Source organism: Podarcis cretensis, assembly GCF_951804945.1.
Source record: "Podarcis cretensis genome assembly, chromosome: 11".
Classification (NCBI taxonomy): domain Eukaryota; kingdom Metazoa; phylum Chordata; class Lepidosauria; order Squamata; family Lacertidae; genus Podarcis; species Podarcis cretensis.
Genome location: NC_137180.1, coordinates 39478879 through 39505103, shown reverse-complemented (window position 1 = coordinate 39505103; position 26225 = coordinate 39478879). Strand labels below are relative to the sequence as shown.

The window sequence follows — 26225 nt, the reverse complement described above, 5'->3', positions numbered from 1 at the left end:
CTGCTATCCCACCTTATCCACTGTGGACTTTCAGGAATGCATCATGTCTCTCTCTCACACACAGAGTTTTATGAACAGGCTGATAAAAAGTTATGGAGAACTCAAAAGCCTGCTTATGACTCTTAGACTCTTAGAACCATACTGTAGATTTTGGATTTGTAGCAAAAAATCAGCCATGATTAAGTTTATCATTATGTGTGCTGGGCCACAACATAAAGTTATTTACAACATGAATGTGTGCATGGAGGTTTTGGTAATATGCAGTAGAGAATTCCTGGGAATGTGCAGACCATTGTCCATAGAACACAATGGAAAATTCCCATGCCACATTTCATGGCTTTGGCTTATTTCTCATGTCTTTAAGAGTGCCTTGTTCCTTTTAATTGTGCTGCAATATATACATTATGTACACATACATGCCTACAATATAGTCATTTAAATACAACACAGGTGGAGACAGCAGTGAAAACCTTTAAATAAGAGAGGTTCACCTATACTTCATGGGGCAAAGGTTCCATCCGGTACAGTTCTACCACCTTCTGGCTCTTTTAGACAAAAATACTTGAATAAATCCAATTGCGGATCTCCCATGTCAAGTCTGCTTTGGCTCATTAAACTGTATAGGGCAGGAAAATGTTTCTGATTATTTCCCTCCCTCTCCTGTGGGCATTCATAAATTAAATGCTGGACACGTAATGGATAGCTTGTCTAGCATCAGGAATGGCAGTGGTGTAATTTAATAACACGTACACCATAGATATGTGGAAGTAGTATGGAAACATCATAAATAATATGCTAAGAAGAACTTTAGATTCAGAAGGTGCTACGGTTGTGCGTCAAAGATGTCCAAACATTGCAAGTTGGATGTATTCATGAATAGTCTTCTTTTAAAGCAATACATGAAAACTCCAAAGATGTCCAAACATTGTAAGCCAATACATGAAAACTCCAAATTTTTGTTGGAGCTTTATTAACTTGGGAACTTAAGAAATATAATTTCTTGAACATATTTCCATTTTTAGTGTGCAGGTAGCTATCCATTATGCACTTTGTTTAAATGAATGTTTTGTGGTGTGATGAAAAAATAATAGTTTTTCTCAAGCTGAGCATTGTGGCATTCAGATTTGTACTATTGTTGCCCTTTAGTCAGTTCTCATTAGATTTTTAAGGGCCAAAGTAGTATGTCTATCTCCTAAATCATTTCCCCTTGAATAACTGCTTCATTTCATTATCTTTGATTAACATGCTAAATGCTTATTTTAAAACATCACAAGAAGGATTGGTTTCTGTATTAATTATCATTGGCTCCAATAATACATAAGCAGACTAATGGTGCCTCGGAGATTATGTCTGACACTGTGTTCCTGTGCTCATTAAACTCCTTTTCCTTTCTGCTTTATGTATGTACGTATTCTACAAATGTATAAACTACTTCACAGCCTGAGGCCATAAAAGCAGTGTGCAACAAGATAACAAGATAAAACACAAACTCTTAAAAACAAAAAGCCATTCCTACAGATGTACAATTAATAATTCATAAACGAAATGTCAGACAACTGAAATCAATGTATAATGCAACTGCAACTGGTATCTCTAGGCATCAGCCATACCCCACTGAGGTCAACCTCTAAGCATCTAAGTAACAAGAAAATATGAATTCTACAACCTGCACAAGTTGTAGAAACCAATGAAATTTGCATTATTTAACTTAGTTATGATGTCATTTTTTGTATAATTTTGCTTCTGTTAGTCACGAGGAAGGGCAGAGCGCTCTACAAAGGGTTGAAGCTTTGCTATTTGACAACCAGAAATTTTATTCAGTAGCAACTCTGGCTTCTGAGATTTTACCAGGCATTACTGCTCACTTTCAAGTCTAATTTACAATTTGTCAGAAGGCTGATTTTTTAAGACCACTAAAACCACATTCTGTTACTTTTCTATAGTTCCAAGGAACAGCAGCATGCAGGCATCCCTAATTAAAGCTAGTGAAGACCTTGATTCAGATGCTTTTGAAAATTCACTGATATACATGAGGTCCATGCAAGCTGCTGTGCTTTTCACAATACAGTAGTACCTCCAGTTGCGAACGGGATCCATTCCGGAGGTCTGACCGCATCCCGAGGAATTCGCAACCAGAGGACCGCTTGTGCGCATGCGCTTGGCGCGTAGAACACTTATGCGCATGCGCACTTGGCGAAACCCAGAAAAATACTTCTGGGTTTGTTGCGTTCGCATCCTGAAGTTTACGTACCCAGAGGGATGCATAAGCGGAGGTACGACTGTAATAATTAGAGCGCATTACTCCAGAGCTTGAGCAGAAGCTCTGAAACTTTATTGGCTGTGAAACAGAAGTCATGTAGTTGTGCAAAGTAGCAGCATAATCTCAGAAAATTAAGTTGCCATTATTTTGGTTATTGCAGGTTTTTTCTTATGTGCATTTGTGCTGTCTACTTTTACAGGCATACAGGAGTTTCCAGAAAATATCAAAAACTGTAAAGTTTTGGCAATTGTTGAGGCCAGCGTAAACCCCATTTCAAAGTAAGTTGTTTTGTTGTTTAAATTATAGCATGTCCGTTGAGCAGTGAGTAGTGAACACAAAGTGTGTTTTGAAATGAGGCATATGATCTTGTGTTTGCTAATTTTTATGTGTTTAAATTTGTCTAGGCTTCCAGATGGATTTTCACAGTTGTTAAATCTAACACAGCTATATCTGAATGATGCTTTTCTTGAGTTCTTACCAGCCAATTTTGGCAGGTAAGTTTGAAAATGGGTTTTTGAAAATCAATACCTTGTTTTTAATTGTGTAGAACATAGTGTATTGCATTGATCAGAAGAAGGCACGTTGTTGGTTAAGAGGCAAGATGTAAATTCCAAACCCTACCTTTCAAACAGAGTTATGTAGTAGTACTTTCAGAATGGATATGATGAGCTAGAATAATTGGTTTAAAGTCCCACTGATTGATGGAATTAGTCTTAGTAGAATGGAAATTGAAAGAATTCATCAGCTCCCATGTTCTTCAATCATTGGTCATACTGGCTTGGGCTGATGGGAATTGTAGTCTAGCAACAGCTGGAGGGGGCTCCATGGAGGCTATCTCTGATTAAAATATTATGTAGCTCTGCTGTCATCTTTGTTTTAATAAAAATGTAGGGGAAGGGACTCTAGTCAAAAGGTTTGAAAAAAGAAAACAGCGAAGTTGCACTCTCCAAGACCACTTCTGTGCAAGCTGTGCCAGATTCATGAAACATTGACTGCAAAATGGCATCAGAGTGGTACTGGGATGAACTCTCTTTCTGTGCCCTTAGCCACCCGTTCTTGCTGCTGGGAACTGGGAATCCTTGCAGCTTTCAATTCTCCTTTCATTTAAAAGGATAGAATAGGCTGTCTAGTTACAGTATTTCAATCACAGCATTATGCTAGCTTTCATGGAGTTCATGTAGATCAGGCTTCCCCAACCTCAGCCCTCCAGATGTTTTGAGACGACAATTCCCATCATCCCTGGCCACTGGTCCTGCTAGCTAGGGATCATGGGAGTTGTAGGCCAAAAACATCTGGAGGGGCGAGGTTGGGGAAGCCTGATGTAGATGGCTAAGTCAGGAGGAACATCCACATCATTTTCTAATACGTGCAAACTAGTACACAATAAAACAATGCATTTTGCAAGGTAAAAACAACAGTACAATGATAAAAATGGCTGGTATATAGAGTTGAATTGCCATCTAAACATTGTTGTGAAAAAGACAAATACATTGATTTGCTGTATGGACATTACCGTATTTTTCGCTCTATAAGACGTACCTTTTCCCTCCTAAAAAGTAAGGGGAAATGTGTGTTCTTCTTATGGAGTGAATGCAGGCTGCGCAACTATCCCAGAAGCCAGAACAGCAAGAGGGATCGTGAAAGCAGTGATCCCTCTTGCTCTTCTGACTTTGCTTCACTGGAGAGGTGCTGCGCAGCTTTCCCTCTCTGCGCAGCGCCTCTTCAGTGCTGAAGAAGCACTGCGCAGAGAGGGAAAGCTGCGCAGCGCCCCTTCAGCAAAGCGGGAGGAGAAACAGAGCCCCTTCCATTTCTCCTCCCGCATTGCTGGAGAGGTGCTGCGCAGAGAGGGAGAGAATATTTTTTTTCTTGTATACGGTATATACAAAACCAAACCCTATTTGACACCAATTATGACTCAGCTGCAGCATGGAGTTCAGTCTAGGTCATCACATTTATAGAAGGAGAGCCATAAATTTTAGAAAACTGACAACACCCCAAAAATAAATAAATCCAGAGAATAAGAGACATGTAACTTGAACAAAGTTTAAGAGAAAATTAAGATCAAAATCCATTTGTAGGACAGAAGATAATAATGTTTGGAAGTTTTACCAGATAAAATGTTTGGAAGTTTTGCCAGATGTGAGGTGGTTGCAGATTTATATTGCTTAGTGGAAGAAATTTTCTTACAGTATAATTAAACAATACCAAAAATTGTTTGGGATAATTGGAATCTCCTGCTTGTCTCTGCTAGAGACGGTTGTCAAAAGTATTCCAAAATAAGTAATTATTTTGTATAGCCTTGATATTACTTGCATTTGAATGATTCCTTCCTCTGCCCACGTTAGTTCTAAGAATCACAATTCTCTGATGCAAGCAAAATATCTAGATATTAAAGATGTGTGCAGCCTGTATTTGAACCCAGTTTTTATTTGCAAATTAAATTTGCCCAATATCTGAATTCTTGTACTGGCTGTATAAACAAGCTTTATTTTATTTTAGATATGCATACTTTGCCTTTTAAATGGTAATCTTGAGTGTTTATTTTACAGATTAACTAAACTCCAGATTTTGGAGCTCAGAGAAAACCAGTTAAAAATGTTGCCAAAGTAAGTATATAGTGATATTTATGTTTATTTTGGTGTGAATAATATGTTTGAAGATGTATTGAGATTATAATACAGTGGTACCTCGGGTTACAAATGCTTCAGCTTACAGACTCCGCTAACACAGAAATAGTACCTTGGGTTAAGAACTTTGCTTCAGGATAAGAACAGAAATCGTGCGGGGGATGCGGGGTTTTAAACCCCTGAGCCTCTTGGGCTTGCTGATCAGAAGGTCGGCAGTTCAAATCCCTGTGTCGGGGTGAGCTCCCATTGTTCTGTCCCAGCTTCTGCCAACATAGCAGTTCGAAAGCACACCAGTGCAAGTAGATAAACAAGTACCACTGCGGTGGGAAGTAAAATGGTGTTTCTGTGTGCTCTGCCACTCGTCATGGTCCTCCAAGCGCCAGTAGCAGTCTAGTCATGCTGGCCAGATGACCTGGAAAGCTGTCTGTGGACAAATGCCAGCTTCTTTGACCTGAAAAGCAAGATGAGCGCCACACCCCATAGTCGCCTTTGACTGGACTTAACTGTCCAGGGGTCCTTTAGCTTTACTTTACCTATCTATTACCTATTACCTATTATTTACCGTCTTTGTTTGGACTGGAGTCCAAATAAATTTGTAAAAATAAAAATTTATTTGGACTCCAGTCCAAATAATTATCTATAAGATGACAATTGCATATAAACAACTTCTCTGTGTACGTCCTGTGGGTTGCTAAATATGTTACAATTTCCTGTAGGGAGATCAATAAAGTTTGTACAGCTGTAATTTTTGAAGTTCATTGTGAATGGTTTTTACTGCCAGTAAGGCAGTTCCTGGCCTGAATTACCTGAGGATCTCTATGTAGGAAAATGTAATATTTGAGGAAGCCATTAATCAGTTAGATTTTGGATCTAAAATCATGCCCTGTGTATGCATATCTACATCACATGAAATTGAATGACGAATTTAGAGTTGAAAGAAAAGCAGCTGTTTTAGTAGTGAAACAGTATGATTTTAAAAATATTTATGCAAATTATTTCTCCCCCTGTAATAATAATGATACAGCAACTTAAATGTCTTCTTGTTTTGCTCTCATAATGGTATGGCGCTTTCGCTCTCTCTCTCTTTTAATTCTTCTTGTCACAGCCTTCCTCTTAAGGAAGACATTCAGCACTGCTGTGCTTAACCAAACCATCTCAGAAAATTGACAATTCCCTTGATCCCTTCTCAGGAGCTATTTTTGCTGACTATTGCCAATGGGCACAGTAGGAGGTGGCCGGCCAAGATGCCCTGCTGGCATTCCTTTCTCCCTCATTTATGCCTTAACAGTAGTGTTGGGCACTGACTGGGGAGAGAAGCCTTTGTGCTGAGAGGTGGGTGATGAAGTGTGAGCAGCCTCCTCTTCGCCTGCCTGCCTCTTTCCCCCATTTTGAGGGCTGCCCCTCCTTTTTGATTGGCAGCAAAGTTGGAAAGTACTGCTGGTCCTCAATAGGAAATTGTGTGCCCACCCTTAGCTGATATGTATGATGAACTTTATCAAACGATATCTAGTACATAAGGAAGGGTTCTGTGAAATGGGCTATGAAAACAAAAGAAGGGAGATTCTAGCGCCAGACAAATGAACCAGTAGATGAAATATGAGACTTAATGCTCACACTTCAGCGGAGAGCTGGCTAGAAAGCATTGCTCCATTGAACTCTTATCCTCTTGATGCTCTCTTGTTCTATTAGTTTCACTTGGCTATATTTATGCGGCGATTGAAAAAACATAACCTAAGGGTACCTTTTAAAATAAAATGTAGTCTTTGTAAATAAAACGGCTAAAGAGGGAATGCACACAAGATATAAACGTTTTGAGGAACGAATGTGGTGACATTAGAAAAAGCAAACTAACATTTAATTCCTTTGTTCTTTAATAAGTTAACATTTGTGTTTGGATAGTTTTTTTAACATGGGGTTATAGCATTCCTGCTTAGAATCATAGAAGTGTAGAATTGGGAGGGAGCCTGAGGGTTGTCTAGTCCAACCCCTGCAATGCAGGAATCCCACCTAAAGTATACAGGACAGATGGCCATCCAACCTCTGCTTAAAAACTTCAAAGGAAGGAGATTCCACCACCTCCTGAAGGCAGGGGTGGATCTACTATGAAATTAATTAAGGTTAAGTTTCAGGGTCCCTAATCCTGGGTTGGTCCCAGAAGCTAATCCACCTTGCTTTTAAAAAAATTGGGTCTAGTTGACTCAATTTGAGTTGTACAACTCTGATTGATTAATTTTCTGCTGTATATATTTCAATAGTCCCGCTGTTTGAGAGTCAGTAGCACAGATTGCTGCTGGTTGCAAAGGGTCCCCCATAACAGTTGAAGCTTCAGGGTCCCAGAAATGTATGTCTGCCACTGCCTGAGGGAAACCATTTGTGATGTTAAGTTTTGGTCAGTGCTTTTTTCTAGAAAAATAGGTGCCGGTACTTACCAAGAAGTTGTTATAGTAAGTGCCACACTTTTTTTTTAACAACAACAAAAAAGAGGTGCCAGTACTGCGTACCCTTGAGTATCCCCTGGGGGGAAAGCGCTGGTTTTGGAAATGAAATGGATAATGAGGGAAAAGAATGGCCATGTTCTGTGCAAAATGTAGAACCTTGTGTGCTTTATTTATTCTGTTTATTTGACAAAATATTACATAAAGCTGTTTACAACATGCTTCTAGCAGACTGCTGGGACTTCAGAAGAAAGAAGAAACCAGTCAAACTTGCTCCCCCTACCTTTCTGTCACTTGGACCTCAAAAGGACATGCTGACTTGAATGCATCCTGTCTAGATAAAATGAAAGCGATTGAATTCTGCCCATTTTTAAGTTAGCTTGTGCCTGAATTAGAAAATACATTTTTTTTTTTTTGTATTTTGATACTTTATGGCATTTCTTAGTTTCCTGATTGTGGAATCTAGCTGCTGCTTCTGCAAAGAGCAGCAAATTATGCTGCGAAATAATTGGTTTATTAGTTAATTAAAACAGCTTAAATGTAACTGGCTTTTTTCTTATAGTAGGGGACAAACTCTTGCTGATGACTTTTTTGTGGGATGCATGTGTGTGACACAAGTAATTCACTGTCACTTTCTAATAGCAATGGGCTTAATTTGTTAGAGCACGGGCGTGTGATCTATTCTATAGGCCCCTAGTATATTAGGATTTTTAGAAAGCATTTCACACTGTTCCATGGGTGTAGCCAGGATTTTTGTGGGGGGGGCAAGAGTTTATTAGGTGGGGGCAGGACTTTTGTTGGGGAGGGCAGAACCGATGTGGTTGGTCAGTTAGTTAAGTATATTATTTTACTTGATGGGGGGGAGCTGCCCCCCGGCTATGCCCGTGCACTGCCCCTCACTGGATACTTGAAGTCATAGAACAGGACGGTGACTTTTCTTAATGCAACCTTACGCATGTGAGCTCAAAAGTAAGCCTCATTGATTTTAGTGGCATTTACTCTCATGTGTGTATAGGATTGCAGTGTTAATGGACTGGAAACTCTCTTAAGTAAGATGGAAGCGATTAGGATCACATGTTTTCCCTTCACAATGGAGATGGGTAAACAGTGGGATCTTTATTAATACACAGCAGCTTTAAAGACAAGTGGGCGTATAACGGCATAATTTATCTTTGGCATTCATTGCCACATAGCGATGATGTTGCATGATTTGATAGAATTGGGAAGAAGTCATTGCTTTCTCAATGAGCTAAGAGAGAAATGTGTTTTTAATTAAACTGGATAACATTGAACTACAGTTTTTGCTTTGCTTTTAGCTATAGGATTATATGACATTTTATAAAAATCTGACCCTATCAAGTATGAGTGCTTTGATAGAACTGCCAGGCTATCTGATGTTGATTAAAAAGATGCATTAGTAAAAACACAAGAAGATTGGATGTAACTGGTATTTTTCTTAAACCTAATTCCTTATTAATCCTTTCTCTTTGCAGAACCATGAACAGACTGACTCAGCTGGAGAGACTGGACTTGGGAAGTAATGAATTCACAGAAGTGGTGAGTTCTAGCTAAGTAACGCAGCTTTCCTAAAACCTCTTATCTGTAAATCTATTTTTAATCAATGTCAAATAGAAAAATCAGCTTAATGCTGTCTTACAGAGAAACTGTTGCCTGTATCTTAATTTTTTAAGGAAACTATGTTTAAAGTTAACTGATTTGTGTAGCTTTCATTTCCTGTTAGTATGGTATATCTGTGACAGACGAAAGTATTTTCATATGTATTTAAACTACGAGCAAGCATTATTCTCATTTGACCACATATTAGCTTCTAAGGTTATACGTTATAATAAGTGCTTATAATTTATGCAACTATGAAAACATTTTTTTCTAGTTGATTCTGCATGTGCCTATGCAGTGAAATTCATTCTGAAATTTATAGCTGGCTTTTCACTCAAATGTTATGACTATAACATCTGACAAAATATAGTATATATTTAAAGCTTGTAGGAAAAACTAAGTAGGGCATCAGTGTGTAATAGAATGCTATATAAAAGAAAATAAACCATTCTGCAGAAATACAAAGGGCAGCATCCAATTTTGATCAAATCAATTTCCCCATCCTCCCCTCCCATCTGCAGCTGCCCCCTCCACCCCACATTCTCCCACAAATCAACTTCCAACCAACCAGATTCTGTTCCTAACATTGATCCTTCCACTGGTATATGGACACAGTTAGATTCACTCAGTGCATTGTCAGGAATAAATGTATATCTATAATACAATCTAATTTTTTCATCTATCTTGTTTTTAACAGCCTGAAGTACTTGAACAATTAAGTGGGTTAAAAGAATTCTGGATGGATGGTAACAGACTAACTCTTATTCCAGGGGTATGTATATTTATTCCTTTAAATGTCTGTGCTTGCGTGTGCATACTTAAAGGTCTCATAAACATTTCATCTTAGGCCATAGAGTGCACAGCAGACAGATTAAAAGCTGTACCTATATGTCCATTATTTCAAGTTTCTCCATAAGCCTCATACATTCAGGGTTGTTGCTTTTCCTGACCACCCTTGTTTGAAATAATACCAGAGGATGGGAAGCATATTCGTGTCAGCAAAACCTTGTTCTGCATTGATTTGACAACTTTAGCTAAACTAATCATCCACACTCAATATGCCTTGTATTTTACGTATTTAGTGTAACTTATGACAATAGTGTGCTTAAATGGCATCCATTAGAATGTGTAGCTTCATGTATCAGTATGCCTTCACTCTTGATTACTTGGAATAGTCTGAAGTATTTTTGGTCACTTTTTTATACTCAAGAATGTAAATGTTCATAAAACAGTTGGTAGAAATGTGAACCTTCTTCTTGAATTGTTTAACATTCTGAAGCATGCCAGTGAATATTTTATGTGTTCCACCCAAAATATGTATGGTCGAATAAAAATTGTGAAACTGAATATGACATTGTGACAATCCTCTTTAGAGGCATAACCTTCACTTTGTATTAGAATAGGCTCGTCTGCATCAGTGGAACTTTACAGCAGCCTCTTAGAATGAAATATCCACAGCTGGACGCTATACTCGAGATTTGGATCTTGTATAAGCAGCTATCAAAATGTGCATGCTAGCTGGTTACTAGAATGCTGATGTTACAGGCCTGATAGATCTTAGCAAATAGCTATTTTTTATTATCTGCAGAATAGAATATATTTTAACACAGAATCTTTTTACTTTGCCCATACTTTTATATTTTCAGTTTATGGGCAGTTTGAAGCACTTGACCTACTTGGATGTTTCCAAAAACAACATTGAAACTCTTGAAGAGGGTGTTTCAGGATGTGAAAGTTTACAAGACCTGCTGTTATCTAGTAATTCACTTCAGCAACTACCAGAGTCTATTGGTTTGTATTGTCCAAAGTTAACTATTACTATATTTCAGAAACCAAAATAACAGTTGTGACATGCTGTATGTAGGCCAAAAGTAAAAACAAAAACAGCTTTTTCATCTTGCACAAATTGTGTTTGCATATCTAGGTCCAGTCAAGTAAGGTTCTTCCACTCAAATTCAGGTGATTCCTTCCTGCAGTCCTCTACAACGCAGCCCAAACTATTCAGGAGCCTTCTACCCCCTACCCACCTGGAGAGACATTTTAGGGGCTGCAGAGAGCAGGGAAGTTAAAAGAAAGTTCAGTTGCAATAGCTGCCTTACATTCATGCAACTGCTGGATACAACCCCGTCAGCTAGTATTTTTGCTGTGCAGTGTTGATCTTCAGGACTAAAATGATCTTGCCACACAGACTTAATAGCTGCTGTGCTAAAGTGCCCCAATTTAAGATTAGAGAAGTGGAAGATTTCCCTAGAAATTGGTAATTGCTTTTCTTTGAAAGGCCTTGGTCTTCACATTGCAGAAGGAAATCAGGGGAGCCACTTGCCAGCCTTTTTGCAGGCCCTGTTCCACTAGTATGAAGTGCAGCATGCGTTAGACATTAGCCACTGATACTCAGTCGTGGGAGAAATACCGTATTTTTCCATGTATAAGAATAGGTTTTTTCCCTAAAAAAATAATGTCCAGGGTTTGGGGGCATCTTATACATGGGGGCCATCTCCCCCCATTTTCTTAAATTGGAGTCCCCAAAAACAGGGTGCCCCTTATACATGGGGGCATCTTATAGACAGAAAATTACAGTATATTTCTTTTGTTTGTTTTTTCGTGACATAGACTGGGGTGGGACAGGTAGAGTGAAACATCACTTTCAGACCTTTGTCCATGTGTCCCCTCGTACAAAGCAGGAATGTCTGTTTTCTATGAACACTATCTTATTATGATATATGTTTTACAACAGGGTCCCTGAAGAAATTAACAATTCTTAAAATTGATGAAAATCAGCTAATGTATCTGCCAGACTCTATAGGAGGGTAGGTATTTCTGAATAAATAAGGGCTTATATTCTATGGTTTTGTTCCTTAATGACTTCTTGTTTGGTTACAATCCTCTTATCTACTGCACATCAAATACAGTACCATGTAGACATTGCATGGTTTTATCAGTTGTTGGTTCATACTCCAGCAGAGTATTTTGGAAAGGCTACAGGTAGCTTGGAATAATGAGCTTTGGGCTATATTTTTAAAAGGGGTGAACTTCAGCCCTACATTTAGGTCTTATTACTTAGCATTTATATGACAACTGGATATTAATTTTTATTTTGTTCATTTTAAAATGGCACTGTCATGTAAAAGACTTTTTAATTTAATAAATTTAATTGAATTTCAGTTTAACATCAGTTGAAGAACTGGACTGTAGCTTCAATGAGATTGAAGCGTTGCCTTCATCTATTGGACAGCTCTCTAATACAAGGACCTTTGCTGCAGATCATAACTTTTTAACACAGTTGCCACCAGAGGTAAGTTCTTATTAATGAAAATCTAGTTTTTAATATATTACATATGTTTAGATTTGTAAGCAAGAGTATATCTGCATGCTTTTATTTCTGTACATTTCAAGTTGATTAAAACTAGCTGAAATCTTAGGATGCAGGTTTGGTTGGCGGAATAAATTTCCGAAGTGTCAGCCAATCATGCAGCTAATCATGCAATTAAAGATATTAATAAGATGTAGACTTAAAAGGAAGAGGCCACTCATCTGCCAATTTTGCTATTAAAGCACATTCTGTTCAAAGATGAGAAAAAGCTTTGACCAGAGAATGCAAGCTCTCAGTATTTCCTCAGCTGTGAAGGGATTCCAACTGACATAATGGTGCATGCAAAACAGATGCAGCCATCAGTCTTACCCCTTTACACATGCTTCAGGTGGATTTTCCTGCCTCCTTTTTAATGTGCATGCATGAACTTTCATGTGATTCATCTGTATATTCAAGAAATGTATCTCCCCTGCATCTGTTTTTTTTTAATTCACTATATCCATCATTTTTATTGTATTCTGTATGTATTTATGCCAATAAACTCTTAATTATTAAAAAGAAAGAGGAAGGAAGAAAGAGGGAGAGCCATTTATGCCACCTTGAGCTCCTTGAAAGAAAGATGAAAAATAAATAGTTTTAAGGATGAGGGTAGCTGAATGTTCCTTGGTGACATCAAGTGAAGCCTGCCGTAACTTGAGTATGCAAATGGATGTCAGAACAGTTGTCAGTAGGCACAAGTTGTCATGTTACTTTATGACAAAAAGTTATTGCACAGAAAAAATGGCATTAGGCAATGTGCATTGAACTAAAGAGAAGAAAGTTCCTAGACCAAAGAGTCATGCAGTTTTCTGAAATACATTATGTACAGGAGTCATAAGTTAGATCTGCACTAGTAGAAACCTGTGCCTCAATTGTACAACTGATGCTTATTATTCCGTTCAGCTATACCAAGAATGAATATGATTGCTGTGTTTGCTATGCATTTGCATGCCATTGAAAGGCGTTGGCGATGACTAATTTGTATGGGAGCATTCCAGTATAGGAGATATAGTGTGTACTTTGTTCCTTCCTCTTACGTCCTGTTGCTTATGCACCAATAAATGACACAAGCTTCCTGCAGCAACAGACTAACATGACTACCACTCTGAGAATCAAATCCATGGGCTCATAGCAGCCTAAAAGAGTCAAGCAAATTACAGCCTTTGAGGCATAGCTGTCAACCTTCCCTTTTGTTGTGGGAAATTCCCTTATTCCAGCGCCGTTTCCTGCTGCTTCCCGCTGTTATCGCGGATTGTTATATATCCCGTAGACTGTCCCTGGGCAGGTGAGGCTGCTGATCCCTTATTTTCAAATCTGAAAGTTGACACCTATTCTTTGAGGATGGTTGCTGAATGCCACGAGAATAGTCAAACTGGCCTGCATTCTATAGGTCTGTGGTCTCCAATGCAGTGACCACTAGAGCAGTGATGCCTGTGAAAGCCTCTGTACTCCCCTCACTTCTGCCTCCCTGGCCAGGAGTTAAACCCCCCACCCCTTTATAAGTGAGAAGGGAGAAATCTCTACCTGGAAATTACAAGACGTTGAGAGAGGAGGCAGGAGTTGTTTTGCCCCTTCCCACTTCCTCTTTCAACTCTATAGTTTTCTATACTGAGACCAGTATTGCAGAGGAAATAAGAGTGTATTGAAAGAGAAAGGAAAAAGGGATGGGAGAGGAAGGATGGACACGAGAAGAGATTAAAAGAAGATGAACTCTGTGTGTGTTTGTGCGTGCACATGCACACGCACTTTCCTACTTTCTCTGGTTTGGTACACTTCTTTGTTTGTCCCTCCCCCTTGGAGTGGGATATGGATCTGTTTTTGCTTTAGGTGTTCTCCGTTCTCCTTGGGAGGCTGGGTTTTTTCTGTCGTTTTCTCCTCCTCAGTGGTGGGGAATGTCTTGTGTCCTTGGTTGTTTTTCCTCTCTGGGGTCTAGGGGTCTGAGAATGTTCTCCCTGCCTCTCCAGTGCTCAAGAAATAAACTGGAAGAACAGATTTGTGGTGGTGCCAGTTACATAATTTGAAATGGGCCCAGAAATGTTGGGAACCTCTTCTTTAGGTGGAAAAAAAAGTACATATAACCTCATTGTGAAAAAATACTGTACTTTTGGTGCAAGTTTAAAGGCAACGAATAAATTGCTATCTTAGTTTCCTAAATAAATTGCTATCTTAGTTTCCTCTAATCCACCCTGACCTTTCTTGTCCCTTTATATCCAAAATATTGTGGGTCCTAGTTAGTGGAAATTTTTCTCTTTGAAAATATATCCAAGCAAGTTTTTATTTTCCTATTAAAAAATAATAGATAAATGCATGACTTAAAACATTCAGCAGCTAATACTCTGGATTGCTGAGTAATCAAACTTACTTATTTATTTTTCAGATTGGAAACTGGAAACATGTAACTGTTCTGTTCTTACATTCTAATAAGCTGGAGTTCCTCCCAGAGGAAATGGGTGATATGCAGAAATTAAAAGTCGTCAATCTAAGTGACAATAGGTTTGTTATTTTCATTCTTTTGTGTCAATTATGAATAATGAAGCGCCACTCAATGACCGTAGGTCAGTCACTGTTTCTTAGCCTAAGTGCCTTCCTTTCCCCCCATGGCTTGTTGTGAAGATAAAATAATGGGATGGAAGTGCATTTACCGATTTGAGATCCTTGGAGAGGGATGAAATATAAATGTAATGAATCGTGGTATCAAATTACCATAATTGTATCAAAATGCATTTGTTGCCCTCGTGGCTCTTAATTTGGTGGTTGCTTCCTTTGTGGAAAAGTGTGTATACAAAGATTCAGTTGTTCTGGCTGAAAAGCTTGGATAGGTCTGGGAACTGAGGTGCTAGCAAGAGAGAGGATACGAATTTAAGCATAATACGGTCCATTGCCAGCCCATAACCTGCAATTGTGTAGGATGGAGCCAAGAGGAGACTAATGCTTGGTGTCTGAAGTTGACTGAGGCCACAGTTGTGTTGGCAAGATGGGGGAAAGCTCAGGAGTTTGGAACACTCTCCCCTTGGATAAGACTAGTTAGTGATTCTAGCATGAGTTTTTATATTCCGTAACACTGCTGTGGCAGAGCAGCCTTCCTCAACTAGTACCTTCCAGATGTTGTTGTACTACAACTCCCATTAGCCCCATCCAGTATGGCCTATGGGCAGGGATTATGGGATTTGTAGTGCTAGAGGTCACCAGGTTTGGAAACGCTGCCCTGTTAGTTATGCTGGGATTGTTATATGATTAGAGAAAGCTACTGGTTAGATAGTAGGGGTTAATTCTTGGGTTGCTGTGGGTATGAGGTTGTTGCTTGTGGGGTGTGTGTGTGTGTGTGTGTGTGTGAGAGAGAGAGAGAGAGAGAGAGAGAGAGAGAGAATGAGAATATCACACTGGACAAAAAGTTACTATTTGTTTAGATCTGGATATTATTGAATGAAAAGCTTTTGATTAAAGAAATCTAATGCTGCAAACAAGTCCATCTGTTTTAAAACCAAAAGTAAAAACATACAATGTTTTTCATATTCAGGGGTGGGGAACCTTTGTCATCCTGATAGTCCTATTTCCTCATGGGCAGTCTTCCAGAGGCTTCATGCCAGAGAAAGAAATTCGGTGAAGTGATGGGTGTGACTCTTGCCTTTGCACAGCAGGCTACATTCCAGCAATGCATAAGCTGGAAGCTTTTGCAGGCACATGCACACACATCTTCCTGGTGCTTTTTTCCTAGAAAAATAGGTGCCGGTACTCACCATGAAGTTGCCAGGGGTCACCAGCCTTTTTTTGATTGAAGAGGTTGGGGGGCACCAGTCACAAAATGGCTGCATTGGAGGGGGTATGGCACAACACAAAATGGCTGCCCTGGGGGTGTGACATAAAACAAAATTAGAGAGGCAGCCATTCCTGACAACCTTATGCTTGTCATAGGAAGACAGCTAGGTGTTTGGAGATAAAAGTATGGAGTATGGCAATAAAAGGCGTGCGCACACTCTGACTGATGCTGGTGCTATTGCTGTCTAATAAACAACCGGGAGCATTTCTCAATACAAAAATATATATACATGGTAGCCACACCGCTCTCATTTCACAGAAATCACTGGAAGATACCTACACCTTTTGCCCCATAACTTTCTTTTTTGGAGGGCTAGTACCTACTTCCAGGAACCACGTCACTCATGGGCACTGGGCTGGTGATTCTTGGTCTATGGTATCCTCATTCTGGTCTGTTCTTAGATAAATAATTTGTTTTTATGCATAATCTTTGTATCACATGTTTTCTTCACAGACTGAAGTATTTGCCCTATACCTTTACAAAGCTGCAGCAACTGACTGCCATGTGGCTATCAGATAATCAGGTAAGCATTGCTTATTTTTAGCATGCTTAGAAGTTGTTGTTTTTTTATTTCTTGCAATCCTAACAAATTTTTAAACTAGCCCCTCAGTGACATACATAAATCCCTTTTGGACTCAAATATATTTTTGGCTTTTCAATTTGGTATTTCTCACAAAGTGATCACATTGGACCTAATGTTCTGATGAACCAAAGGATCCTATTACTGTCTTGAAGTGCCTGCACATGCTGTAAAGGATTATCATTGACATTCTGCAAAATGGTTATATATCATGAGTAGGGTGTATACAGAACTCTTTTAAAACATCTACTCCTCTTTATCTTGAGACTTGGTTAATAAAATTACTCAGCATACTTAATATATCGGCTATGTTTTAATAATTCATATCAAATATATATTCTTGATGAAAATGAAACTAGGATTTCACTGCATGCATGTGTATTGAATGTGTATATATTCCTAATGGCATTCTTATTTTGTTTGTATTCTCAGTCTAAACCACTCATTCCACTTCAAAAAGAAGTTGACCCAGAAACACAGAAAACAGTACTTACTAATTATATGTTTCCACAGCAACCAAGATCTGAAGAGGGTAGGAATTTGATTTTATTTTTTCCTATTTTTTAAAAAAAGTTTGGTGATAAAGGGAGTATCTATTTAGATTGGATTACCGATTTTACTATTTCTAACTTTTATATTATTGGGCCCTCACCTGTATCAGGGTCCTGAAGTCCTAGACCCCTTGGAGCTTATTTGCTTAGGCATCAATTTCCTTTTTCTTTTCTTTAGTTATGTTTATATCTGATAACGAAAGTTTCAACCCTTCACTGTGGGAGGAGCAGAGGAAACAGCGTGCTCAGGTTGCTTTTGAATGTGATGAAGATAAAGATGAAAGAGAAGCACCACCCAGGGTATGCAATTGCTTTCTTCTGTCATGATTTCCTTCATACGTTTCACACTTTCTGCCTTTAATAGGATCTCCTGCTGAGGTGGGTAACCTCCTAGCAACTCTCTCACAATTTCTTTTGCACAACCTTCAGGCTTCAGTGAGATTCTAGAGGATCATAGCTTTCATTTAGAATGCATGTAGACAGTCTTTAACGTGAAGCTCTTTGAGGTTATTCTGTGAAGGCACATGATGCAGCCAGCCACCGATTTGGAGTGGGCCTGGCCCTGGTTAGTGCTTGGATAACAAACTCTCTGGGAACCTTGTGCATGTCATGTTCAGTCCTGCTGCTTTTTGTTCTGTTTGTTTTGTTGTTTTGATGAAGTGAATTATTAGTCTTTTTCTTCCTGGTGTTTGCAAGATTTTGTTAGCCACTTTAAGCATGTTTATTGGAGGAGGAAAGAGGAGTAGAAATGTAATTTAAAATAACAATTAGTTTTAAAGATGGGATTAAAGCATAAATAATGCAAATAAATGTAATGGTCTATAGGTGCAAGATGTGTGATCTGTAGCTTCATGCATGCCCCAGGTTTCTTTTACAGCTTCTGGTACTGGAGCAATGCCTAGCTGAGACTGATCCTGTGAAAATAATGAGTCCGCTAGAGAAAGAGTTGAATAGAAATGTGAGAAATGTAAGGAGGGCTGTACATGTGCATTCCCCATTCACTTCAATGCCAGCAGCAGCCGTATGATTATAGTGGAATTTTTCTTTTCTTCCACAGCTGATGTCAGAATTTGCAGAGTTACTTTGCAACTGTGATGCGACTTCTAAAAACTATTTTTTCTTGCTTAGGAGGGTAATTTGAAGAGGTATCCAACACCTTACCCTGATGAGCTGAAGAATATGGTCAAAACAGTTCAAACAATAGTGCACAGACTGAAAGATGAAGAAAACCCAGATGATGCTAGTAAAGAAACAAAGCCAGAAAGTCAGCCAGTTTCAATGAAAGATACAGGTGTAAAGGTTAGTTTCAAAATTCTATTTTTGACATATTTTGATCATTTTAATTAAATACTAAAATTTGAATTGTGGAAATGTTTGTATATAATCATAAACATTTACAAAAACAAAAAACCTTACCTTTGGCATTCCACAAGGTAATTATCCAGCTCTGATAGATTGGAAATGTTAACACGGACTGAGAGTGATTGATTTGTGTGTATTGGCCACTATTTAGAAAATAGCTTAAGTAATTACTGTGTTCTCTGATTCTGGTAAGTAGGCACCTCTGCTGTCAGCACCTTTCTTTCTTCCCCCTTGTTGGTCTTTGCAGAGAACAATCAAAGGTGGTTCACAGATGGCGTGAGGTCAAAATTCCATTTGATTTATATCAAGATTATTACGAGATAAAAGTGGCAAAATAGTAGTTTGTCACTTGTAGAAATGTGTTGATTCCTGTCGTGAACTCAATGATCCCAAGTGGTACAGGGTGGGAGTTGTGCTCAGATTAGTTGGAGGAGGAGGAGAGTACTGGGGACACTGCAAGCAGGGAGGGGCAGGACCCCCGCACACATGATCCTTTGTCTTTAGAGGTCAGAGAAGGGGAGGCAGTCCCACTTGCTCTCTCTGCTGCCCCCTCCATCAATGGAAGAAAGAGCTTCCCTAGCAATGGGGAAGAACATAGACGAGCCAGAAGGAGAGGCTGGGCAGCTGGACTGGGTAGCTCTGTTCTGTAGCTGAGAACTTGGTGCCACCTCTGCTGTTGGCAGCAGACCAACACCCCCATTAGGCAAAGCACAAAACTCCAAGTGCACCAGTCTCACAAGTGAGCATGCTATGTATCACCTTTAAAAGCTGATGGGGGGGGCAGCGGGTTGTACCCATTTGCTGCAATGTTCATCCAGTCTTAGACCCTGATAGCATTCTTGAACTCTTAGTCACCATTGGTGATCTTTACTTGTCACTCGATCTGAATCTTTACAATCCTTGAATAAAACTTCCTTTCTTACATACACATAAGCCTCTGTTGTTGTGTTTGGGATGGTTCTCCCAAGCCTTTTCTGGCCCTTAGTTTAGACAGCACTAATGGCTGGGTTTGGGTGGCTATTGGTATTCATCCTTTGTGGATGGGGTGGACATTTTCTTCTATTTTAGATGGTACTTTCTCTGGATGAACACTTAGCTTTGTATTTGTTATAGAATTTCCTACATATTTTGTATTTTGTTATCGTGAATTGCTTCTGGATGTGTGAAGCAATACAGTGGTGCCCCGCAAGACGAACGCCTCGCAAGACGGAAAACCCGCTAGACGAAAGGGTTTTCCGTTTTGGAGGCGCTTCGCTAAACGAATTTCCCTATGGGCTTGCTTCGCAAGACAAAATGTCTTGCGAGTTTCTGCGGGGTTTCCCCCCCTTTCCCCCCCTTTTCCTAAGCCGCTAAACCGCTTATCAGCTCATCCGCTGATAAGCCGCTTATCAGCTAATCCGCTAAAAACCGCTAATAGCGCTAATCCGCTGAGCTATCAATGGGCTTGCTTCACAAGACGAAAAAACCGCTATACGAAGAGCCTCACGGAACGGATTAATTTCGTCTTGCGAGGCACCACTGTGTTTAAGTATAAATAATTTACTGCACTAAACTGCTTAATTATTATTACTGCTCATTGTGACCATTTTACTGATTTTCTTGATGAGTATTGTTATTGGATGTTCTGTTATTGTGTGAACTGCTTTGATGTTTCTTTATGCAAATGAAAAGCAGTATAGATTTTTTAAAAAATAAATGAAAGTAATAAGTATACGAGCTTTGATTTCCAGAATAGAATGTTTGTTAATGTCTTTAAATCTATCATAGACTGCAGAAATTACTCCAGCAAAGAGCAAAATGGAAAACAAAGAGCAGAATGTGATAGGAAACTGTGTGCAAAAACCTAATGTAGCAGAAGTTGAGAATAGCACCGGAAACTTGCAGATGAATACTCAAGTTGAAACCTCTGAGAACAAAATACCAATTGCTAATCATGAGGATACTCTTGAGGTAGTTTAATTGTTTCCCTTGCATGTTCTCTGCCAACTAAGCAACACCCAAAGCTGAGCAAAACATAATGAGAATATAAATTGCAAAATATTTTTCATTTACCCCTAAAAAATAAATCAAACTCACAAGAACACTTAAGTTACAGTCTAGTACATGATGACCTGGGATTACTTCTGAGTAGATGTGTGCAGAAGTGTTTTGCTAAAATCCTGTTATAGTTGCCAGCAGCAAATTACTTTTTGAATAGGCAGCATTTAATCAGAACACAATAGATAAATGAATAACTAATTACATTAAATGATTCTGAAATTGCCTTTTCATTATTTCTGTTCAAATGAAGTGTGCATATTTTTCACATTTTTTTATTTGAATATATGCACTGGAGTTACTTTTTTGAGATCCCAGCAAATGTGGTGGTGTGGTAGAATGTCAGATTGGGGAAAACACCCATTTGTGAGGTTTACTGGGTCAGCCACTCTCAGCCTAACCTATTTCACAGGATTGTTCTGAGGATAAAGGGCGTGGGAGAAGGAGAGGACATTGCATGCTGCAAGGCAGGATATAAATATAATCAGTAAACAAAACAGTGCTGTTTTGCTCTGCTTTATTATATGAGTTGCTACTATGTCTGATAGTTATGATTTTACTTTGCTACACGTGTTTGATTTTGTAATTTTGTGAGCTTTTATATTTGTTATACAGCTTGTCAATCACTCATAAGTGTAAGTGGGTGGCGTATAAATATATACCGTATGTTTATAGGCTAGCACAAAATTCCGTTCAAAGCCCAGTTTGATGCTTTGGAAAACAGCCCACCTTGGCCTGAAGTGCTTCAAAGGCTGTCAGATTCATTTTGACATCTAAGATGTGGGTTTGTTTTGGAAAACAACGAGTTTTTTACTCCCCTTCTCCATTCACTCTTGTGAATTTTTATTTAAAGCTATAACTCCCCCCACCCCCACCCGAGAAACAGGCACAGCAAATTTCCCCTCCAGATTGGATTAAGCCTGCCAAATAGGTCTGGGGACTTTTCTTCAAATGTTAGTTTTCCTGTTTCAAGGCCTTGGAAATGCACAAACTCTCCTTCTGTGTGCCCCACTCAATTTCCCACCCAGGTCTTTCAAAGCTTACATATTATCAGTATTTCAAATGAAGCATATAACTATTAGTAGTAGTAGTAGTAGTAGTAGTAGTAGTAGTAGTTTAAGTGTTTCCTTTGTGCTTTCTTCTTGGTGCCTGGGTCTTGCTCCAGAGTGAGTGGTGGGTATATTGCTGTCTTCTGAAGCCCAGCCTCTGACTGCAGCGGCACAATGAGCTGCTCCTCTTAGGAGCAATCTCAATGCAATATGAAGAGTTACAGTAACAATAAAAAAATAAAAATAAATGGAGATAGCAGCGCAAATGAACAATGCATGCAAAAATGCTTAGGTTTGTCTAAGGAGTTATTTATTTTGGCAAGCATCTGAAAATTTATACCACACACCTCTCCTTTGGCAGGAGTCAGAAGAGCTGTCCTCTGATGAAGAAATGAAAATAGCAGAAATGAGACCCCCTCTCATAGAAGCCTCTATTAACCAACCAAAGGTGGTAACACTTGGCAATAGCAAAAAAGGTGAGCTTAAACAATCTTTCAGTTGTTAAAGTTTATAAAATTAAGCTAAATTAAAGCTGTATGAAAGTATCTAGAAGCATCTTTTAGAAAGTTCATCCTTTAAACTAGCACACGTGCGCTTAAGTTAATGGAGCATATTTTCATATGCCTTATTGCTTGGAGCATGATTACATAATTATGATCATAGTACACGTCCTACTCGACTATATTTCCTCTGCTTAAATATAATGGATGTTGCTGTGCTTGAATAACAGGCATAGAAATATGTATCTTGCTCATGATAATGTCCAGTACACTTGTGAAAAATTTATGTAGTGGGGGGTGGTTGTTTAATGAAGAGCTGACAGTAATTTCATAGAATTTTTTTAATTGCTTCTAGGTTATTGTATTTTAGTGTTTTGTTGGAAGCCACCCAGAGTTGCTGGGAAAACCCAGCCAGATAGGCGGGGTATAATTTTTTATTTTTTATTTTTATTATTATTATTATTATTATTATTATTATTATCCGAAATGCATGTAACTTGACCATCTGAAGCATATCATGCAGAAGCTGTGAAATATATGTGTACTTCACTTCATTATGCAACCAGGAATGTAAGGGTACATGTAACATAATTTGACTATGTTTGAGGAGTTGGGTTGGGCAGCATTAACAAATTTCAGTAGTGGGCAAAATGTTGTTGCTTTTAGCCTATACTAAGTTGAAATGAAATTGTTTAGATCTGAAATTCTGTTTCACAACAGTTTGCTAGTTAGATTGGGGTCCCTTCCAACTCTGCAATTCTATGACTGTATATATTCAGTAGGTTTCCTGTGAAAATTAAATGAAACTGAATGGACCATAAGGTAATTATATACCTATACTAAGCTAACTTGAACTCTTTTTAGATGACAGTAAAGATGTAGATTCGTTGTCGGATGACCCCACACACAACAGTAATCAGAATAACAGCAATTGTTCCTCTCCTTCTCGAATGTCCGACTCGGTTTCTCTAAATACCGACAGTAGTCGTGAAGCATCTCTGTGCTCTCCAGACAAGGAAACTAACATGGCTATCACTTCCAAAATCAGGTGTGAAAAATACCACATAGCATGGTTGTTTGGAGTAATGATTTGAAAAGTCGTTTTCATGTTTCTATGCTAGTTTTTTTTAATATCTTCATAAATTGTTTAAAATCATTTTAGAAATTAAACGGTGGATTTGTTGTTTTCCTATACAAGTTATAGATGACCACCCATATTGTATTTCTAAGTCTGCTTATTTTGGTTTGCTGTCCCTCTGCTGAGTTTTGGTTTGTTGTGCTGACATGGGACTTGTACACTAGAGAAACCCAATATGTCCAAATCAAAGCAAGCTGAGTAAGGAAATGTGCAGTTTATAGGGAATTGGCAGAAGCTGGAAGAAATTGCCACTACCCTCCATGAACTATATCACCTGCCTCTTCAACATTAAATTCTCTTGTGTTTCCCCCATTGCATCAGCATAGTTGACATGAGATACTACTTGCCCGGCAGTACCAGAATAGCACTTGGTCGGATGTTACTGTCTATCTGGCCATGTAACAAATGTGTTTGGACACACTTTAGCATTTCTCCTTTCACACTTGACATCTTGTTTTTGTATCTTAGCCTCTAAAAATGTTAAATACATAGCAGATGCTCTACAGTCACTGAAGTAATTTCAGTGAACAATAACTTAGTTTTTTGTATTGCTACCAAACATTTTGTTTGTCACTAAAGATTGTGTTTATGTTTTAATAATGACTTCAGTGGTATCCAATGCCTAATATGCTACAATTTTATCTCGGCAAGGAGATGCTTAGTACATTGCTTCTTATAAAACTACTTTATTAGTGCACAACAAGTAATTGATATACCAATATAATAACAATCCTGTTGTCATATCTATCAGTTTGTTAAACTATTAATTTTTTGCTTTCAGGCAAGAAGATGAAAATTCCAATAGTCTTTTACAAAATGGAGGTGAATTAAATGTCATAGCAGATGAAAAACTAGATGCTGAAGATCAAGTTACAAATTTCACTGAATTCAGATTAAACATTGAGGAGAGATTAGCTCTGATAGAAAGAGGTGTTGAGCTAAACAATGCTACTGATGAGTCTCACAAATTTCACCAAATTAACATGAATATCTGCAAGCTGACTGATGAGGAAGGAATCCAATCAAATGTAGAACGAATAAAATCACAGGAAATATCATCAGTTAAGGGCTTTTCAAACAATAATATAAAAGAAGAAATTGAGCATTTGGAAAATGGAAATAAATATTCTAACCTGGGTCCTATAAATAATGTCAATGGACATTCTGAGGAAGGTCTTCATTGTGCAGGAAAACCAGAGCTAAAGAGAAGTGCTACAATTGATACTGATTCTTCTTTGGAAATGTGTCTTTCAAAAAGCACTGAAGACTTGTCCCCCCAGCGGAGTGGACCAGTTGTGAAATCTCACAGCATAACTAACATGGAAACAGGTGCTCTGAAAATTTACGATATCATCAATGACAATGGATCCCAGCAGCCAAATCCTGTAGTAAAACCAGCAGTTACTGGTCCTGATGGAAAAAACATAGTCCGGAGTAAATCAGCTACTCTCCTCTATGACCAGCCATTACAAGTATTTCCTGCATGTTCGTCATCGTCTGATTTAATGTGTACAAAAACAGTGTTCAAATTTGATTCGAATCATAATCCTGAAGGTACTAATGTAATAAGAGGGCAAGGGACAAATACTTCGCAACAATTCAGCACCCCTCAATATAATATCCAGTACAGTAGCAGCATGGCAGCCAAAGAATCCTTGTGGCCCCCGAAACAAAACTCCCTAGTTGAACAAAGCTGCCTGCCTCCTCAACGCTTGCCAAGGTCAGATACCACAGATGGCTGTAATTCTGTGAAACATTCTGCCAACATGAATTTCTCTAACCATAACAATGTTAGAGCTACTGCTGCGTATAATACGCATCAAAGGATGGGTGGCCGGCATATGGAAATGTGGGCCGTCCCACCAAATGACAGACTTGTTTCTGGAGCAAGCCGAAATACTCTCCAGCGGCAGAGCAGTGTCTCTTCCACTGCTTCCATGAACATTGGTGATTCTGGGCCTCCTCGGCGCCCTCAGGTTCCTGAAGGAGATTATTTAACGTACAGGGATTTGCACTCAATGGGAAGAGTTCCACCAATAATGTCAGGGCCGCAAAGACCTCTTTCTGCAAGAACCTACAGCGTGGATGGGCCCAACGTACCTCGGCCTCAGAGTGCTCGCCCTTCAGCAAACGAAATACCAGAGAGAACTATGTCAGTTAGTGACTTCAATTACTCAAGGACTAGTCCTTCTAAAAGAACAAACCCAAGAGTTAACTCTGAACACTCTCTGCTGGATCCTCCAGGAAAAAGTAAAGTTCCCCATGACTGGAGGGAACAGGTGCTGCGACACATTGAGGCCAAAAAATTAGAAAAGGTAAATAATTTTACTACTTCTCCTTCAACTTGCTATCCTTCTTCTGAGTCAACCTATAAAAGTCCAGTTTTGGAAGTGACGCATGTTCTCCAGCTGTGATAGTGTGCTTTGAAATTTTAAGTAATCTATTTATAAATTTAAAACCATGTTCAAAACATGATAGAAGCTAATTTAAGCATGCATCCTGCTGCACAAACAACTGTGACTATCTGACATCCTGCCTACATGCTTTGTTGAAAATAGTAAGTCGCTAAAGAATATCTGAGGTTTTTTGCCATAATGTCTAGTGAAATCTAAGTGGGAAAGTGATGTGTTTCAGCATGCTTGAAGCTCAGATAGGAAAACCTGATTCATATATTATCAGAGGCGCATGGTTGCTGCTTTGCCATGACTGAATCTCGTACAGTGACATTTGAATAACACCATGTTTCTCAAATAGTGGATCAGAACCCACCAGTGTGCCTTGGGCCACCTTCAGGAAGGCCTCATTGCCATGCCCAGTACCTCTTCTGTTGCCTCTCTTGCCACTTATGCCATAGCCTTTTGGTTGGACCAGCAGACTGGAAGACAGTTTGGGGAATGAGGAGA

At 38.9% G+C, this 26225-nt stretch overlaps 1 protein-coding gene across 3 annotated transcripts in view; it reads left to right on the top strand.

Moving 5' to 3' along the window:
- ERBIN (erbb2 interacting protein) overlaps positions 1 to 26225 on the top strand; it is an 89510-nt gene that overhangs the window by 45177 nt on the left and 18108 nt on the right. For 2 of the 3 annotated variants that reach the window (XM_079995302.1, XM_079995303.1), the window contains exons 5-21: positions 2460 to 2538; positions 2665 to 2754; positions 4810 to 4866; positions 8816 to 8879; positions 9637 to 9711; positions 10586 to 10730; positions 11674 to 11746; positions 12102 to 12231; positions 14666 to 14781; positions 16559 to 16628; positions 17118 to 17217; positions 17415 to 17536; positions 18365 to 18535; positions 20366 to 20548; positions 22046 to 22160; positions 23049 to 23232; positions 24104 to 25637. In XM_079995302.1, the coding sequence (XP_079851428.1) occupies positions 2460 to 2538; positions 2665 to 2754; positions 4810 to 4866; positions 8816 to 8879; positions 9637 to 9711; positions 10586 to 10730; positions 11674 to 11746; positions 12102 to 12231; positions 14666 to 14781; positions 16559 to 16628; positions 17118 to 17217; positions 17415 to 17536; positions 18365 to 18535; positions 20366 to 20548; positions 22046 to 22160; positions 23049 to 23232; positions 24104 to 25637 (3308 nt within the window). The remainder of the gene's footprint in view (positions 1 to 2459; positions 2539 to 2664; positions 2755 to 4809; positions 4867 to 8815; positions 8880 to 9636; positions 9712 to 10585; positions 10731 to 11673; positions 11747 to 12101; positions 12232 to 14665; positions 14782 to 16558; positions 16629 to 17117; positions 17218 to 17414; positions 17537 to 18364; positions 18536 to 20365; positions 20549 to 22045; positions 22161 to 23048; positions 23233 to 24103; positions 25638 to 26225) is intronic. The other variant, XM_079995304.1, reaches the window with a different exon arrangement.